We start from the raw sequence: 19,435 nt of genomic DNA, 5'->3' as shown, positions 1-19,435 counted from the left end.
GTTTTCCCGTATCTCTCTCTCTCTCTCTCTCAGATCCAAGAAGCTGCACGACGCCAGAAAGCAAGCTATTTCTGTGCCATGTTACCTCACTACTGACACAAGAGCACAGCCGCTGCTATTCGTAAGCTTGAGACACAGATCGGGGACGAGCTCAGTGACGGAAACTTGGAAGCTGACTGCACAACGGTGTTGATGGCTTTCTGCCCAGGACGCTGTTAGAACGAGATCGACATGGTGTTTAACAGCTACAAAGATTATCTTTCAGCCTAGAGGTTTGGAATTCTTTAGCTCTGTATTAACCTGATGTATTGTGAACACCTGAAAACCATTTCTGAGGATAAAAGTTGCAAAAACAAAGGACAGTTCAGCCTCTGATTCACTGCTTTATGCTTTGTTAAAACCTATGGGATAATAAAAAATAGATGTGACACAATTAAAAAACAATTTTCATTTTCTAAGCTTACTTCTGCATTTTTAACCTTAAAGACTGCCAATAAGTGGATGAATGGATCTCCCAATGAACAGCTTTCAACACCCATTGTAAAAGACAAAAAACTCAACCCCCCGCCCCTCTTCTCTCCCACCCCACATGTAATATAAAACCTGCAGATATCAGTAAAATCCAAATTTAAAACAACAATGTCCACAGGACACCAAATGCTGACATATGCAATATGCACACACCAACAGAGGACAAAAAATCTTCAGAATTCTGGTACAAATGATAAAAAGAGGAAAGCGAGAAGAATCCTGATGTTTTGGTTTGCATGTGATGGGTCCAACAAGTTTGTACTGTGTGACAACAGAGAAATGTTTCCTCTTGCAGGTCTGTGAGAGCAGCACAGGTGTCCATACAGACCTGATGTATGTCTGACGCATGTGCATCAGAACTGTATGTGGCGAAGGTGTGGTCCTTGTGGGTACATACATATGACGAAGGGAGAAAGCGCTCCATTTGGCTGTAATTGCGGGCCATGGCATCTGATGGGACTACAGCAGTGTGGTGGACAGGCAGGGACAGTCAGTCATTTTGGCTATGTACACATTCGTAGTCGGTCCATGGCTCCCCAAGATGAGTGTCATTTCCTCAGGTCTAATACGCAAACCTGAAAAAACAGGAAGGAACGTCAGGCCTTTTACTGGCACAGGCAGGAAAGTTGTTTCATTACTCATCAATAACTTAAAGGGTACAATATACATTTGTTAGTGGTGGTCTGCAATTACTAAATTGTTGTTGCCACTGCTTCAGTATTTTATGAAATGTCATGAAGTCGTAATTACTTGACTCAGCAAAGCGGTCTGCTCCACTAAACTCAAGTGAACAGTCATCCGCTCTCTCTCCCCTTAGAGGATGAGCAACTAGAACTAGGGATGGGCATTCAATTAAATTTCCTTCGTTGATCGTCGGGCGAATTAACGATCGACTATTGATTAATCATTAATATTTTTATATTAAAATTCATTATTTATTTAACTTTTTATTAATTAAAAATGCAATGAAAATACAAAAATACAGCGCGTTTTTCTTCGGTGAGATCTTTATTACAAGAAGAGCAACTTGTGGCAGTTAAATTGGACGTTAAACTAAACTTAAAGATATATGCACTTCAGTGCTCTAAAGCAGCGGAAAGTGCAGCTACGAGCCGGCGTTCTTAAACAGAGACCCTCGTTTGTTCCCAAATAATAAATACATTAAAAAAAGAATCATGTTAAACAATAACTTAACCAAAAACATAATAATACTTAGATCTGACAGGTTTCGTCAAAATGTAACTCAAAACTATTCAAGGCATGGAGTCGAGAAAGAGGGTGAGAGAGATTAGCCTAAACAATGAATTAGGCTACTTAACAAAGCGTCATAAAACATAACTAGTAACTCACATACAACTTCTGCACCAGTCTACTGATTTTTGTTGAGAAAGATAAGTATGTTGACATGATCTGGGGTCAGACGCGACCGCAACCTGGTGACCGCCAGTCCAGCCGCCGAAAACACCCGCTCTGAGGGGACTGACGTTGCCAGGATGCACAGGTACCTCCGCGCTAACTTGGCCAGCCCTTATTCCGTTCACTTTCCACCAGTCTGTGGGAGGGCAATCCAGGGGTGGGTGGGATCGTTGTGCATCGCGGCTCCTCCGTGCTAAGGCCGACACGATGCTAGGTTGAGACTGAGAGCAGGATGCACCGCCACCGACATTAACCAGGGTCGGATGTACTTTGTTTAAGTGGTACATCATTTGAGTCGTAGCCGTGCTGTATTTATACACGGCATCGCAGTGTTTGCAGTGAACTAAGTCATTTTTTAAAAAATCAAAATGGTCCCATGCCACACACACACACCTCTTCATGATTACTTTTGAAATCAAAACAGAAACTTGCAGGTAACTGAGTAGCCTATGGCGCCCCCATGTGGTAAAATGATTAATTGCTGCCACACAGTGAAATTCATTTCATTGCTTCAAGACTCACACTACGTTACGCAACCTGCATTAGTTATCGATAACAAATTAACGTGATCGACGAAATTCCTAATGATCAATTATCGATCGTCGATTAATCATGCCCATCCCTAACTAGAACAGTGACAGGACATCATCACTCACAAAGTCATGGCAACCAAATAAACAACAGCGCAAGTACAGCAGTTTCTCCTCAGGCAGAGTGACAAACGGGGACAAAAGCCTTAAAGGTCCCATGGCATGAAAATTTCACTTTGAGATTTTTTTTAACATTAATATGAGTTCCCCCAGCCTGCCTATGGTCCCTCAGTGGCTAGAAATGGGGATAGGTGTAAACCGAGCCCTGGATTTCCTGCTCTGCCTTTGAGAAAATGAAAGCTCAGATGGGCCGATCTGAAAGGTTACCTCCCCTTTCTCTGCTTTGCCCGCCCAGAGAATTTGGCCCACCCATGAGAGAGACATCATGGCTTTCAAACGAGCAAAGTGGCAGTTGGTCAAGGCCACACCCCCACTCTCCTTTTGGGTAGATGCTAGATCGGATCCGCTAGAAGCGTCAACCTCACAGGACGTGCATCGTGCCCGGCCTTATATTTTTGCCTTATTCTGCCTCTGATTGGCTTACCTGTTATTATTACCCTAACCAATCCCCACTCCTCATGCCTAAACCTAAATATGTTGACACGTCTAGCAGATCTGATCTAGCATTTACCCTGCTTTGTGTCTGCGTGGAGTTTTGAACCACACTTGCAACCGCTTCACCGACTTTGCCATGACTCACTGTGACTTAACATTAAACAAACTACTGAGGCAATGTCATTTTGTTCCGTTCGCACCTGTGCGTGTGTGTATTGCGTCTGTCAACATGTAGAGAGGACAGATAGGCTTGCGCTTACAGGTACCGGACGTAATTCAGTCGGTACCCAAAAAAGTACCGTATGAATTGCAGTGAGGGGGGTGTGTAATGCAGAATAAATAAAAACAACATTGATTTAGACATCATACAACAATTTAGCAACAGTAAGTAACAGTTGAAAATACAGGCAAGGTTACGCGACTTGGCTACACTGAAAGCGTAACGTATACATTAGGGGAGCATATGTGCCGTGGAATGTATGTTTTAACTGGCTACGCCAGCTGCACACACACGGTTTGGATTGTGTGAGTCACAGGCGAGACGGAGAGCTTTTGCTTTGGGATTGTTGTTGTTTCTACAGTTTTGTGGAGCTGGCACAGCGCTGTGAAAACATCGCTGTTAGCTGTTATCAGAGGATGCAGGTGAGGGAAACAAGAAATAAAAACATAAACTCTAAAAATTAAACTGTCAATACGCTCATTCACAGTCATTAAGTAATTTCCTGTATATTGGTAGTTTGATTTAAAAGAAATAATGACCCTATATGTATATAATGACCCAGATAATATATATAATATGATCTGTTTCTGTGTAAAAGGGCTACACACACCTCGCGTAAAAATATCAATAGAAGACTGTCCTGTTTTTACGCTTGCAGAGCATACTGGATTGCTTTATGTGTAACTTGGGGAAAATCCAGATGCTAGTACGGTATATTCAATAACTCTGCAGTAGTTTCCTTCTAGCTACTCTGACTGGTGAAGCGTTACAGTCACCTTCCTGATCTCAGCCTTTCTTGACTGGCTGCTGCGGTTTCTTCATACACTCTTCGGGTCGATGCTTCAAACCTGTTCCATCTCAAAGGTTTTATAGAGCGTTCTTGGGTATTTTGGTAGGGCTGAGACGATATTCTTTAGCTAGAAGGAAACTACTGCAGAGTTATGGAATTTACATTTGGATTTTCCCCAAGTCACACATAAAGCAATACAGAAGGCTTTGAATTATTTTATCTAATGTGACAAACAATTACCTTATTTTTTTTTATAAATGGGTCACCAGTTATGAAAGGGGGCGTGGTTAAAGTATAGGGGGGGGCTCAGTATCACATGCAGACCACACATTATAACTTTCATGTAAATTGGATGAGGTTTGTCATATAAGGCTGATTTTCTGTTGCCGGGGGGGGGGGGGGGGGCATGACCAAAAGTCAATTTAAATGAAAAATGTCCTCAGGCCTGGACTCAGGCCAAATTGGACAATGTACACTATAGTTACAACAACTTCTTCGTTCATCAATAAATGCTCAAAATGGCCGCCATGGCCACACCGTTGGACCAAAAGTTTTTCTTTAACAACTTTTCATCTTTAACGTCTTAAGATGGCACAGACCAAATTTGAAGTTGATCAGATGAAATCTCTAGGAGGAGTTCGTTAAAGTACGACATGTGGAAATGGCCAAAATTGCACTAATTTCGAACTTTCAACTCAAAATGGCGGACTTCCTGTTGGGTTTAGGGTATGGCTCCAATGACGTTTTTTGTACGTCTTGACATGTTACATATTTGTACCAAATTTCGTTAGTCTACATTAAACGAACTGCAGGGACTCAATATGGCTTTAAGAGTATGTAAAGCCCCTCAAAAAGGCGATTAATATGCCTGAAGAAAGAAAGAAAGAAAGAAAGAATAATAATTCCTTCAGTTTCAATAGGGCCTTCGCCGCTGTCGGCACTCGGGCCCTAATAATACACTTCATGACATTGACATGACATTTATTTAATTTGTAAAGAAGTACATAATGTATTTTCTGCAATTCTGGATTTCGCTCTGTTTTGATGGAAACGGATATGATGTAGTTGCTGTCGGCAGTACCGTATAAACAGAAAATATTTAGGTAAATCATTGGTAAAAAAACAAATGTATAGAAATTCTGGGGAAAACAATAGATTATAAAAATTGTCGCAAAAAAAAAAAATCATGATACATACGTGAATCGATCAATCATTTTATAATTCTTTTTTTGTGTTTTGCTAATACAGAATTCAAACAAACCGTTGAAAGCATCCAAACACTATCAACATTAATAAAATTCAGTAGAAACAAACGTGTCCCAACAATAGATTTCCCCTTCAACAAGAAAAAAGGATCTCCAGACTCCTTAATACAAAGTAATACGTTGCATGCCAGTGTGTAGTGTATCACCAGTGGTAGTGGTGGCTTGAACTTTAACTTATACTATATCTAAAATCATTTTGTAGACATAACAATGGATTTTGCCGTTAACTTTTTTTTTCTTTCTACAATTTCACTTTCTACCTGGCAGAGGCTGATTTACCAAGGGATCCTTTAAAAGGTGTAGCTACTTTCCAGTTGATTATTAGCGGATATGTAATCCACTGTGATGGATATGGCTCACCCAGGAGGCATCGGAGGCTAGTCTTCTCCCTCAGAGAGAAAAGGTGAGCTGGGCTCAGCTGTAGGTTAACCATCTTCTGTCTTTCTACTTGTCCTCTCTTCTGCCTCTCATGGGTCTACCTCAGTATATCTAGCTATCCATCATCAAGTAACATTACAACAATAACTGACTGACAAACAAGCAGTGGAGTAGTAACACTACGAGGCAGAGAGCCACACAATCAAAACAAAGCACATTGTTATTGCTGTTGTGGAGATAATAGGTAGATGCTCAGTCTAGGTGCTAGTTCTGGGTTTATCACCAGGTTCACTCAGGTGTGTCGGCCAGAACACCACTTAAGGCCAAATATTCCAGAGGATGAATGAAGAGCTGAGCGATATGCAAAATACAAATGAATAAATCAAACATGTATACTCATTCCTCCTTAAACAGTAATATACATTACCAAACGTAATATAAACAATAGTCAGAATATGGCTATATATAATTTAAATTCAAATAATGCAAGAAGAGAAAAAGAAGAGATTTTCTCCCATCCGTTAAGCTACTGCTAACGTAGACAGCACTTCCTGTTATCTATGATATGCATTAAAGCCTCCAACTAACTAAACGGCTGGATGCTTTTATTGTGAAAACGCCAGACCGGATGCTATGTTCTATTGGAACTAGCAAAGAGAAGCCTTGACAGCGGTACAGGAAACAATATTTAACGGCACTTACTTCTTATTTTACTCAACAACAACAACGTACTTAACAATCCTAACAACAAGTAGTTAAACTATAAACACGAGTGACAACTTTATTCGGCTCGTTTTCTGTGAACGATGTGGCGGCGGGGTAGCGTTAAGGTTGAGTAGTCTGGTGTGGAAGTTGTACATAGAGGCAGGAAGCGTGTGCGAGTAGCTGCCAATTTAAGTAGTGATTATGATGTGCGTGACGGAGCGCTCAGACAGAACAACTCACCGATCCATCTGACGCGCTAGCTCCTACTTTGTCCCCTGTGGCGTTCCAGCACACTTCGAAGATCCCTCCTGTCCCCCGGTAGCTGTGGACTAAAGCACCCGTCTGAAGAAACACACACAAACATATTAGCAACATCTTCATTCTATGCATTTATGCCACCTATGCACAATTATAATGGCTATAGTATAATGTTTATTAGTGTGCATGTGATTAGAATTTGAAAGTATTATACCAGACCTGAGTGTTCCAGATGTGGACACACTTGTCAAAGGAGCCGCTGGCGAGGTGCCTGCCATCGGGGCTGAAGGCCACGCTGTAGACGGGCTCCTGGTGGCGGGTCAGTGTGTGGATACACACCCCACGCTCCACGTCCCACAGACGCACCGTGGAGTCAAATGATGCGCTGGAGAGAGTGAACAAAAAGAGTGTCCAAGAGTTGTGCTGCAATAAAATGAACTGCCATGTATGACACCTATGAGATACAGGTAGTCAACTGGACAGCTCTCATTAAAAGGAAACAATCTAATTAATCACTGGTCTATGCATTGATATTGTGTTTTTCCACTTCATGTATCAACTGTCTCCCAATCTGAAATATGTTGGAAGGCCATTTAATTTGAGACACAGAGATACTTCTGGCTTTCAGTAATATATTGTGGACGGCATTTGTCAATTCTGCTCAGGCACGTAAGGATTGTTCAGGTGGAAAATCCCACTCAACCCAATATGCTTGACCCAGTGTTATTTCCTCAGGGTCAGTTAAACCGCAGTGGTGGTGGTTTCACAGGTGCATCTGAAAAACATTAAAGCTGGCAGCGTGGTGACTCACAGCCAGTCAATAGCTAAAAACACCTGAGTGCAACTGAGGCACCAGAGTCCAAGTCAAACTTAGTATGGAAAGTCAAACATAAATATTATATGAGAAGCAGCCGAGTTCAGTGTCAAATGTTTTATTGATGAGGGTCTATCTAGCAAGAAATGGGAGTGCTACCGAAATCCGATCAGAGCAGGTGACAGTGAACTTGTACAAGTTATTTGGCCCTACTCCGGCTTCATCTCCTGCAAGCCTGCAGTATGCTTTTAATGAATTTCAGCTGTCTCTTATCAGCCATAAGCTTGTCTTGAACAAGACAAATGGATTATGTTCTCTAGGTCCCCTGGCTTGGACCCCTATCCAAGTATTCATACACTTTATGGCAGGTAAGTTGAAATTGAAGATTCATATAAATACCTCGGCATTTGGCTTGACAATAAACTCATTTCAGACCCATGTGGAACATCTAACCAAAAAACTGAGAATGGTTTTCTTTACAGAAATAAGTCTTGTTTTTCAATTTTTTTTGTAGGAAAACTGAGGTGCAATCAATCATAATGCCTTTTTTTGATTATGGGAATATTCTTTACATGCATGCTACATCTGCCACATTAAAGCCGCTTGATGCGGTATATCACAGCGCTCTGCCTTTTATTACTGGTGATGGGTTTCTCATCCATCATTGTATTTTGTATAAAAAGAAATGGGCTGGCCCTCTCTCAATACCCGGAGAGAGCATCACTGTTTAATGTTTATTTACAAGGCTTTATGTGGCAGGATTCCCCTGCATCTGTCTTCGCTGCTAAATTTCACTAACACAGCATATCAGACACGCTCAAAGACACACATTAGACTTATCACGCCACGCATCAATTGTAAATTAGGGAAGAGTGCTTTTAACTTTTATGCTCCTGACAGATGGAACTGGCTTCAGGATTCTCTCAAATTAGAACTTGTTTCCATTGGGACGTTCAAGATGATGCTTGAAAATGTGTTATGTAGGAACTGCTCTTGTTTTTAATAGCCCTCCTATTCAATTACACCAATCTAACTGTGTATTGTTTTATGATCAGATTATTTATATGTACTGTAATTTCTTTGAGATTGATTTATTTCCTTTTATTTGTGCTGTAATCAGGGTGTAATTGGAAAAGTGAGCTTGCTCTCAATGGCCCTCTCTGAATAAATAAAGGTTATAATTATCAAAAATTCAACAATACAGATTTTTCTAGATTATCTTAGTGTCCTCCTCTACTAATTGTAAGAATATATATAATCAATTAGAAAGAAACTGCTGATTAAAGAACATAGGATTCCATGCACAGTATTTGTGTCATCTTACCTCTATAAATACAAAATTACCCTGTATAATATGATTGTTGCTTATGATGTTCAGGTGCTGCTTTGTGGTCTCACCTGGCCAGCATGAGGTTGGCGCTGGGGTTATTGGTCCCGGGGCCTGTGGGGCTCCACTTGATGGTGTAGATTTCTTTACTGTGGGCCTGGAGGTCATGGACACACGAGTCCTGCTTCATACTCCAGATCTATGCCAGAGAAGAAGAAACCAGATGTTGACATGGCTTTTATTACAATGTTCATCAACAAATTCAATCAGCAACTTGTCTAATTAAGGACCATTTTGTGCTCATAATGTCCCCATAAAGTGAAATGCACAATATCTGCATGTCATGTGGACTGACCTTCAGTGTCATGTCATCTGAGCAGGAGGCCAGCAAGCTGCCAGTGGGATCCCACTTGATGGCGTTCACCTCATTCTACAGTGAATAAGATGAGAGTTGGAAAACAAAAAAAAAACAGCATTTGACTGACGTACATGGTAAACAATAGAAATAATGCACTTAATATATTGATTTCTTTATGCCAATTTATTTCAAAGCATCACAATAAGCGACGTACTAGATTGTCACGGCTGTGAGGCGGATTTTACACCAAAAGTCGTAGGTTGGGAATGAATACATCTTAGGGGCATTAATAACTTTCATCAGAAGCTACAGCAAGTCAGTGCCAGAATTTATATTAGCTATCCTGCAATGCTTTAAAGGAACACACCGACTTATTGGGAATTTAGCTTATTCACCGTAACCCCAAGAGTTAGACAAGTCCATACATACCCTTCTCATCTCCGTGCGTGCTGTAAGGCTGTCTGACGGTTCCAGCGGCATTAGCCCATCACAGTACATGCAGGTTAATGGTTCCATCAATCTTATGGTACTGCTCCCAATAAGTGACAAAATAACGCCAACATGTTCCTATTTACATGTTGTGATTTGTAGAGTCACAGCATGTACAAAAAACAACGTAACATGAGACACAGCCATCTTCTAACCGTAAACAAACCAGGAACTATATTCTCAGGTGGAAGAATATAGTACTTGGGCAGAATGATTTGCTTTGCAGCAAGCCTGTCTGAGAATATAGTTCCCGTTTTGTTTACGGTTAGAAGATGGCTGTGTCTCATGTTACGTTGTTTTTTGTACACGCTGTGACTCTACAAATCACAACATGTAAATAGGAACATGTTGCCGTTATTTTGTCACTTCTTTGGAGCAGTAGGATTACTGGAACCATTCACCTGCATGTACTGTGATGGGCTGCTGCCTCTGGAGCCATCAGACAGCCTTACAGCACGCATAGAGATGAGAAGGGTATGTATGGACTTGTCTAACTCTTGGGGTTACGGTGAATAAGCTAAAGTCCCAATAAGTTGGCGTGTTCCTTTAAGAACAGGAGTGTATTTGGCCAGCAGGTGGGGGGGGGGTGTTTCCATTTCCCTCCCTGTGAGAAAGTAGCGCTCTGTCTCACCGTGTGTCCCTGGAAGGTCTTGACAGGTCTGTCCTGACCCAGCTTACACACATGGATGCACATGTCTGTGCTGCAGGAGGCAAACGTGTTGTTGCTCTGCCAGTCTACATCCAGAGCTGGTGCTGTTGGGAAGCAGAGACAGATCTTAGAGCCGCTGCAGCAGTGTAGATGGAGCACAAGGAAAAAAAAGACGACATGAATATGATAGTCTAACAATAGATTTCTTATTGCCATATTGGATCTGATAATTCACTATAGCAAGGGCAGATAGTTGTTTTAAAACAAAAACATGCTTTCTTTCCATTCATGTAAGGGTCACTGTCACACTCCAACGAACCAAACAATGTCAAAATGCAGAGCTGTTGTGCAAATCGTCAGTCACAATGTGTGAAAGGACTTTCATAATATTAAAATGTATTATCACTATGGTCTCCCTACAGTTCAGCAGAAGTTAACTTCTGTCTAAAAACAGAAAGACTCTTGCATGGAAAGTCATGTGGAACAATCCAACTCCTGTAACTCACCCGAGTGGAAAGGAAACTGTTGTTTCGCCTCTCCCGTATGGGCGTCCCAAATAATTGTGGTCTGTGTGAAGAGGGACATTTTCATTATATATACTAAACTAGTATCTTTATATTAGGAAATCAATAAAAACATCACATAAAATATAAAAAAGGTGTTATTCTTATTTAAAAAATGCTGCAAGTCACACTAAGTTGACCTGTATAATGTGAAGGAGGATATACAGGGAATATATCATACACATGCCACCTTTTTATGCCTCCAAGACATCAGCACTTAAGCATTTAAATGTATGCTGAAGGTGACACAGTCTGTCATTATACTTCTGTACACTAGATGGCAATGTTGAACGTCCATACATTGTCGTCATCTTGGGACCGGACGTGAGCGTGTCTATCTAGTTTTTGGTGGAGGTACACCTCTGTCACCTGTCAGTCCATAACAGTTGGTAAGTGTGAGCAGCACACTCTGACCCTGATGCAGTATACCGAGGACAGCGCACAATATCTGCACAGACTTGTCTGTGGTCTGCATGCAAGCAGTGTCTTTCTCTTGGCATAACTAATGTTAACAGATGAAGAATCCTTTAATCTTTCAAATATGTAATTTTGACCACTTTAAAGGCAAAATGCCATTAAACAAAAAAAAGAAAGACGCTAAAACGACCCATAGAGCTGAGGCGGACAGCAGAGTCGGGTGATAATTGTCTGTGGGTTTATCATAGGGCTGCACAGTTTGGAGAAAAAGTCATATTGCGATTTACAATTCTGTCATTTTCAATTCTGCAATTACAATAAAATTGTATCATGACTTTACTTAATTATCAAGGAAAATGCAAAAAATAAGCTACTCAAATTTTGAAATGTGTATTTTGTAACTTCAACATACAAAGTTAAACGAGCATAAGAAGAAATACATAAACAAAAATGTGCAATTCTATTTTTTTTTTTAAATAATCTAATATTTTACTAAATTAAATCACACAAAAAATACTAATTCTTATTAATTGTATGCCCTTATAAACAATGACATTCAAGATGGGTGTGATAAAGTAACTAGTGATTAAGTTACAAAATAGACTTTGTACAACCTCTTCTTAAATTCTGCATGCTCTGAAATCCTCAACACTGCTGATACTCGTCAGACTACGAGACCATACACAACACACACGCTACTGTCGAATCTTTTGTGTTACGACGGTAGCGCTTATTACATCCATGTGGTAGCGTAATTCAGAGGGCAGATTTAATGTAGATTCAACACAGAACCATAAATCAGACATTAGTGAGAGCAAGAATGGCAGGCGAGTGAGCGGTGTCAGAGATTAGCATAGCAGCTGTGTAAGAGAAAAGCGACAGTAAAGAGTGATAGCAAAGACGATGTACAGTGAGTTAACAGTAAACAACAAGCTTCTCAAGACACTTTGGCTTCATCTGTTGTTAATACTCTCGGTAAAGTGAAGGGTGTTGCAACGTGGAGACATGGAGTACACACAGAGTGTCATGCCACAAGCACACCTTTTTGTTTACTTAAATCGCGCAATTTTTGCAGTTATGAAATTCCACAGAGTGACATCGCGATTGCAATTAGATTACTCGTGCAGCCCTAGTTTATCACTACGAGTGACCCCCTTCACATAACAAATCCACACTCATTTCATCCATCTAGATTCATATAATATATGTAGTAAAGACTTTTAGCAATGCTTCCCACACATCTTCAACCCAGCAGCACAGAAGATCTATACAATCACCACAGTTTCGACATTACCGTCACCAATTCAGTATCCGACCAAATGTCTCCCCTTCTGTTCCTGAGTTATGGCGTTGAATAATGGCCAGAAAAGCATTTTTCTTTTTTTGCAAAACATTATGATGTCACAGTGAAGCTGACCTGTGAACCTTCGACCTGTTGGATATACTTTTTTTCACTTCATCATTGTATCCTATTGGACATCTGTGTGAAATGTTGTCATAATTAGCATAGGAGTTCTTGAGTTATGGACAAAAACATGTTTTGTGAGGTCAGGGTGACCTTGACCTTTGACCACCAAAATCTAACCCGTTAACACTTGAGTTGAAGACATTTCCTCAAGGCAGCTTTGACATATGTGAAAACTGATGCATCCTTGAAAACAGTTTTACTTTTTAGAACACAGCTGCAACCCCATCCAATGAAACCCTCACACATTTCTGAACAATCCCACTCCTACTATCAAACTGATATCACATAGTGGCCGGGTTGGGTCAGTGGGTAGAGCAGGCGCACATATACTGAGAGGTTTATGCCTCGACTCAGAGGTCCAGGGTTCGAATCCAACCTGTGACGATTTCCTGCATGTCTTCCCCCTCTCTCTCCCCTTTCTCACCTAGCTGTCCTGTCAAAAATAAAGGCGGAAAAGCCCCAAAAAATAATCTTAAAAAAAGAAGCTGATATCACATTTAGGGGATCATCCCTCTTCATCGTGGTTCCATGGGGAATTTGTCACAATTTAAGGTAGCTTTAAAGTGTTAGCACTCTGAATAAGCAACAAGCTGCAGTGCTCACAGGGCCACCCAAAAAGAATTTATCAAACTTCAACTCTAAAATCCAAAGCTTAAACCAATGTGCCTTACCTTGTCTACACCAGCACTGAGGATGAAGTTTCCTTTCTTATTCCACTTAAGTGCAAATATAGGGCCTTTATGCTGACCCAAAGTACTGGCCAGGTTACCTGAAAATATTAAAAACCCAACTCAGCTTAGAAAGAGAGCAAAAACATTTCATCATCCATGCATCCTTGCAAAGCTATGGTCTTACCGTCTTTTGTCCATATTCTAGCAAAGCCATCATATGAGCCTGTTGCTAGCAACGTTCCCTCGCTCTGAAAGAAAGACAGCGATGATTCTCATTAGTTTGAAGTCAGTTGCTTTTAACCTTTCTCAGCTTAATTTGCATATTCTGATTCGGGCAGAATAAGGCCCGATTTTACAGGTATATTTCACTCTTAATGAGACTCACATTAAGAAGTAAGTAGTTAATGATGACAAAATATTAGTGCTGATTTGGTGTTGAGCACTGCCTTGTACTACTTAGGGGAAAAAATAGTTTGCAGCTGAGCAGCTTAAAAAGCCTTTTCTCCCATGGGAGTGACTCGCCCCCATATATCTGGTTGGAAGGAATGCCTTTAGCAGAAATAGTGGGCACACGCACACACACACACACACACACACACACACACACACACACACACACACACACACACACACCTAGATTAGAACATTCAAAACTGCACTCAGTGAAACAGACCCACGCAATCATACTGTTCAACTATACACACACTTACATTCCAGTCTAGTGAGGTAACGTCTTTGTTGCTGGGTACGTCCTGGCCTCCTTCCCGTATGCAGTGCCTCAGAACCAGCTGGGTGGACCCGCCTGTGCTGTTCTCACTCAGGTTCCAGATCCGTGCTGTCGAGTCCCCAGACCTGCCCGAGTCAATACACACCAAACAACCACACACCCACACCACGCACAGACAGACAGACAATCTAACATTAGGTCCGTAACATGGCTTTGACTCTTATAATCAGTGGTAAATGGTATTAAACTGACCATCGTTGCTCTTGAGTAGGGTTGGGGTTTGAAAGCATTTTATCGACCCTGAACCCAGTATCAAATCCGAAATCTTTTTAAATCCCTATCAAACCTTTTCACATCATCTGTTGAGGAAAAGGGAGAAAGAAGTTTTACAAGCACAAAACTCATTAACTTTAACGCCCCTCTTAAATTACAGGACTGTGCCAGATGTTATTGCATTTTTCTACATTTTCATTTCATTTTGAGAGGTGTGCTCGTGCTCAGGAGCAGGACTGTTGAATATAATGTATGTGTACCAAGTTGAATACTCACCTCTGTTAGGTTGGACACTTTTATAAATAAGCATTTAATTGTTGATTTAGGCAGGAGATCGTTTAAAGGGATAGTTCAGATTTTTTATGGCGGGGGGCACACCCCCCCAATCTGGAGAAGCAGACGGGAGTGCCAATACGTAAGCTAAGCAATGTACTGTTGAACGGAGGCTGCAGCTATTTTAACGTATTTTAGCCCACTTTAAAAACAATACCAGTTTACCGCAAGTTTATGCTATATTTAGAATATTTTTACCGCTTACCTTGCCATTTCCTGTGGTACAACATTTTCTCAACCGTAGAACTTCCATATTCCTACGAATAAGCACAACTGTGCGCAAATTGTATTACGCCGCAGATCAGCTGTTTGGGTCACACTCTCCGTGGTTAATGGAATAAACAAATACAATTAAATAAAAAAGAGTGATTAAGACAGCAATGACGAAATGCTGTGAAGACAAGAGGATACCTTTATAAACTAAAAATACAGAAGAAGATCTTTTGCAGTTCTATGACTTAGAAACTGTAGTGCCAAAGGAAAGGGCTGTCTGTCGGCAAGGTAAAGCGGTGAAATATTCTAATTATAGCGTACACTTAAACTGATATAGATTTTTTTTATATTTGGCCTTTTTTAGGTGGCTAAAGTGTGTTTTGCAGCTGCCCTCATCCACAGCAGTACATTGTTTCCATGCTGGTAAACGCCTGCTTCTCCAAACTTGGGCTTGTCGACCGCCATTTACTACATTTACTGACTACAGGTAAGTACCTCATACAACCCCACTTCAAAAGATCCGAACCATCCCTTCAATTACATTTTAGAAAGATGATGAATCATTCTGGTCCTTGGTTTTGTTTTGTTTATGAAGGAAATTAGTGTTATGGATTAACACTTAACTGTTAATGATGGCTTATAGGCCTGCACGATTAATCGTTATAAAATCGCGATCTCGATTCACCCGTTCGCGATTTCATTTTTAAATGACTTCGATCTTATTTTTTTAGGGGCATTTTCGGCCATTATTTTGATAGGACAGCTGAAGACATGAAAGGCAAGCAGTTAAAGAAATCATTCTGTTTTTGATACTGTACTTAAATTGGCAATCGACAAACTCCAGTTCTCTAGAGACTGAAGCTGTAGCTGCAGCATGTTGATTGACATGTTTTAATTATGTAAAGACATGTTCAAGGAGTTCAGATAGAGCCTATCTGGGCCATATATAGTTCAATATGTTATATGTCACTATTTTTGGTAGCCTACTATACTTAAATGGCCAGTATGTACTTTATTTTCTTTATTCATTGAAGCCTCTATGTTTACGGGCTTGTGGTGATGCACAATGTGCTATAGGTGCCAAAAAAAATCTATGTTTGGTACTGCCAATTTGTTTTGTTTTGTCATGGTTCATGTGTGCAATAAACATTACACTTTGTGATATCAATTCTAAGCTAAAAAATCGTGATTCATATTTTTCCCCAAATCGTGCAGGCCTAATGGCTTAGGGTAATGGCCATTTTACAGTTGGACAAATCTGATCCTGAGATGTGTGTTGAGGGTGAAACGTTCTCAAACGTTAATAACTTTTTTTTAGGATTTCATTATTTTAAGTCCAGACCATCTAATGCTGAAAGTGAATTGTTAAGGACAGAAGAGCTGGTGCATGTTGTCAAATCATATGTATATGACTTCTTTTTCATCTGTCTGTTCAGAAATGTAGGGGTCTCCCCTTAACCATGTTGACAACCATACTGGGAAGTATAGATGGAGACCTAAACGTATGACATCATCGAAGCAGATAGTTGTTTCAATTAAAAGGATTAGTTTGAATTGGGGACTAACGAAGCTGTGCATGTTGCCTACTTTGCCCCTTAAAATGAATTGAGAATACAGTGAAATGCAGTATTTGCGGTTTGGCCAATCAGTTTAGAGGCACATAGTGTTAACAGAACCCAACCCTACTGATGTTTTCTGTCCAGTTTTGCTAAAGCCAAAAAACAATAGTGCAGACTGCTAAAGATGGTGAGACTGCAACAAACTTCTTAGTTTGACATGTGGCACTTCAAGTCCAGGGCTGGGACAATTCGTCAACGAATTCAACGTAATCGATTACGTAAATTCGTCGACACAAATAACGCGTCACACGTAGAAATCTATAACCGGCTGTAGTATGGATTCCTCACAAGTTCAACAACACGTTGGGAAAAAGGCTTGCACGCGGTCTTCTAAAGTGTGGGAGTATTTTACTCTTAATGCCAACAACAACGTGGTAGTCTGTAGACTTTGTAAAATGCATCCCTGAGTCAGGATAACAGCAGCAAAACACCGCAAGTTCTGCTCAGCTTTTTGTCCCTTTCCCTCCCAAGTAGAGTTTAGATTCTCTGCCCGAGCCCGAACTTGACCCACGGGCCGGGTCGGGCCCATATGTCCCACCACTATCTTCAGGCTGGGCCCTTCATCAAGTATTTGTGTATTGTGTGTATCATTACTTTATTATTTATTATCATGCAACTAGCGAATTGGGTGGGGTTTAAATCGGGCTCGGGCTCATAATTCCAGTTAATGTGTCATCATGAGTGACCCAATCGATTACAGACTGTTATATTAGACACTCTGCAACTTGCCTTATGTTGGATTTATTTGATTCATCTGATTTCATAGGTTGCTAAAGTGGCACTTTTTTTACTGTAAGATTAAATGGACAAGAGCTTATTCATTATTTTACCTACTACTGTTAAAAAAAAGCAAATACAGGCTACTCTTTTTGCACTTGCTCTGTTTACTTTAAGTTTTTATTTTTGTATTCCTCCTGAAAGTGACTTTATTTTTTGTTGGATTGATAGCCTACATCTGGCTTCAGGTTGCGCTACAAATTCATTTTTACTTGAACAGTAGAGTGTTAAACAATTAATAGAGATTTGAACCTTATTGAAATTTGTTTTGTGTAAATTGTTAATAATTGAGCAATGGGAAAATAATCGCTAGATTAATCGTTTAAAAAATAATCGTTTGGGACAGTCCTATTCAAGTCCATTAACCCACCAAATTGATGTTTAAGAATACAAGACTGTACTCAACAACCAACATAATTCTCAGGCTAACCCCTCTTAGTCGACTGATCTATTACTGGAGTTAGGCCTGCACGATTCGGGGACAAATATGAATCACAATTTCTTAGCTTAGAATTGATATCACGATTCTCTGCCACGATTTTTTTCTCACGAAGTGTAATGTTTACTGCACACATGAACCATGACAAAACAAAACAAATTGGCAGTACCAAACATAGATTTTTTTTGGCACCTATAGCACATTGTGCATCACCACAAGCCCGTAAACATAGAGGCTTCAATGAATAAAGAAAATAAAGTACATACTGGCCATTTAAGTATAGTAGGCTACTAAAAATAGTCAATCAACATGCTGCAGCTACAGCTTCAGTCTCTAGAGAACTGGAGTTTGTCGATTGCCAATTTAAGTACAGTATCAAAAACAGAATGATTTCTTAGCACACTCTTTAACTGCTTGCCTTTCATGTCTTCAGCTGTCCTATCAAAATAAAGGCAGAAAATAAAGAAAATAAGTCATTTAAAAATTAAATCGTGAACAGGGGTGAATCGAGATCACGATTTTATAACAATTAATCGTGCAGGCCTAACTGGAGTCATGGTTGACTAATAACTGCTTAGTCATCTGCTGCACTTTATTGACAGTAACTATTGAGTCATTATTGAGTCATTAGTTGTTACTGGAAAATACATTTCCAGAATTACAGTAATAATGTGAAACATGCTCTTTAATAAACACCACATTGTAAGAGTCTTTTGGATGAGTGCATTCATATTGGAAAGAGATAATGACACTGAAAAAACAATGACTTTAGTCAACAAATATTTGTTTAGTGGTGATAAATGAGGAAGGACTTATGAAAACAAACTTACTCTCCTCACACACCCAATTTTTTTCCTGAATAAGACAAAGTATGCCGATTTAGAAACGAATAGGAGATAAAGATTTAGCTTTAACTCATGTAGGTCCTTTTAGCTTAAACAAGTAAACCCACCCTTGGCCACAAACCAGACCAGAAAGACTTATTAGAACTCTTGCTGTTATGAGTTTTCAAATCATCATGGCTTAAAGTTGTCATTAAAACCATACTCTTTCACACTACTGAAGTTGCTCCCCTTTTTGGATCCAATTCCTCCCCCGTGGAGCCAACAAGTCGGAATATTGCCATCATCACGATATGTTTTTTTTTTCTCGTTTAAAAAAAAAAAAAAATCATATTAAAATTATACCAGTATTATTATGAACTAGGGCTGCACGATTTGGAGAAAAAGTCATATTGCAATTGCGATTTACAATACTGCGATTACGATTGTGATTTAATGGTCATGAGTTTACTTGATTATCAAGGAAAATGCAGAAAATAAGCTACAAAAATTTTGAGTTGTGTATTTTTTTTAACTTGAACGTAAAAAGTTAAACGAGCATAAGAAGAAAAACAAACAAAACTATGAAATACTTTTTTAAATAACTCAATATTTTTAGAAAATAAAATAAAATAAAAAATGTTATTAAATTAATACATTTTGTATGCCCTTATAAAACAATGACATTCAAGATGGGTGTAATATAATAACTAGTGATTAAGTTACAAAATATAATTTGTACAACCTGTCTGCATGGTCTGAAACCCTC

General features: G+C 39.8%; 1 protein-coding gene across 3 annotated transcripts in view; it reads right to left on the bottom strand.

The window, feature by feature from the left end:
* Positions 1–288: 288 nt before the first annotated feature.
* The window catches only part of LOC116046151 (F-box-like/WD repeat-containing protein TBL1XR1), a 30,200-nt gene continuing 11,053 nt past the window's right edge, over positions 289–19,435 (bottom strand). For all 3 annotated transcript variants that reach the window (XM_031294399.2, XM_031294396.2, XM_031294397.2), the window contains exons 7-16: positions 14,175–14,316; positions 13,649–13,712; positions 13,465–13,562; positions 10,852–10,912; positions 10,328–10,449; positions 9,205–9,279; positions 8,921–9,048; positions 6,928–7,093; positions 6,691–6,792; positions 289–1,106 (exon numbers count right to left, since the gene is read on the bottom strand). In XM_031294399.2, coding sequence (XP_031150259.1) covers positions 1,080–1,106; positions 6,691–6,792; positions 6,928–7,093; positions 8,921–9,048; positions 9,205–9,279; positions 10,328–10,449; positions 10,852–10,912; positions 13,465–13,562; positions 13,649–13,712; positions 14,175–14,316 — 985 coding nt within the window. In that variant the 3' untranslated portion in view covers positions 289–1,079. The remainder of the gene's footprint in view (positions 1,107–6,690; positions 6,793–6,927; positions 7,094–8,920; positions 9,049–9,204; positions 9,280–10,327; positions 10,450–10,851; positions 10,913–13,464; positions 13,563–13,648; positions 13,713–14,174; positions 14,317–19,435) is intronic.

The sequence above is a fragment of the Sander lucioperca genome, chromosome 9, assembly GCF_008315115.2.
Source record: "Sander lucioperca isolate FBNREF2018 chromosome 9, SLUC_FBN_1.2, whole genome shotgun sequence".
Lineage (NCBI taxonomy): Eukaryota > Metazoa > Chordata > Actinopteri > Perciformes > Percidae > Sander > Sander lucioperca.
This window is presented reverse-complemented; position numbering and strand designations above follow the sequence as displayed.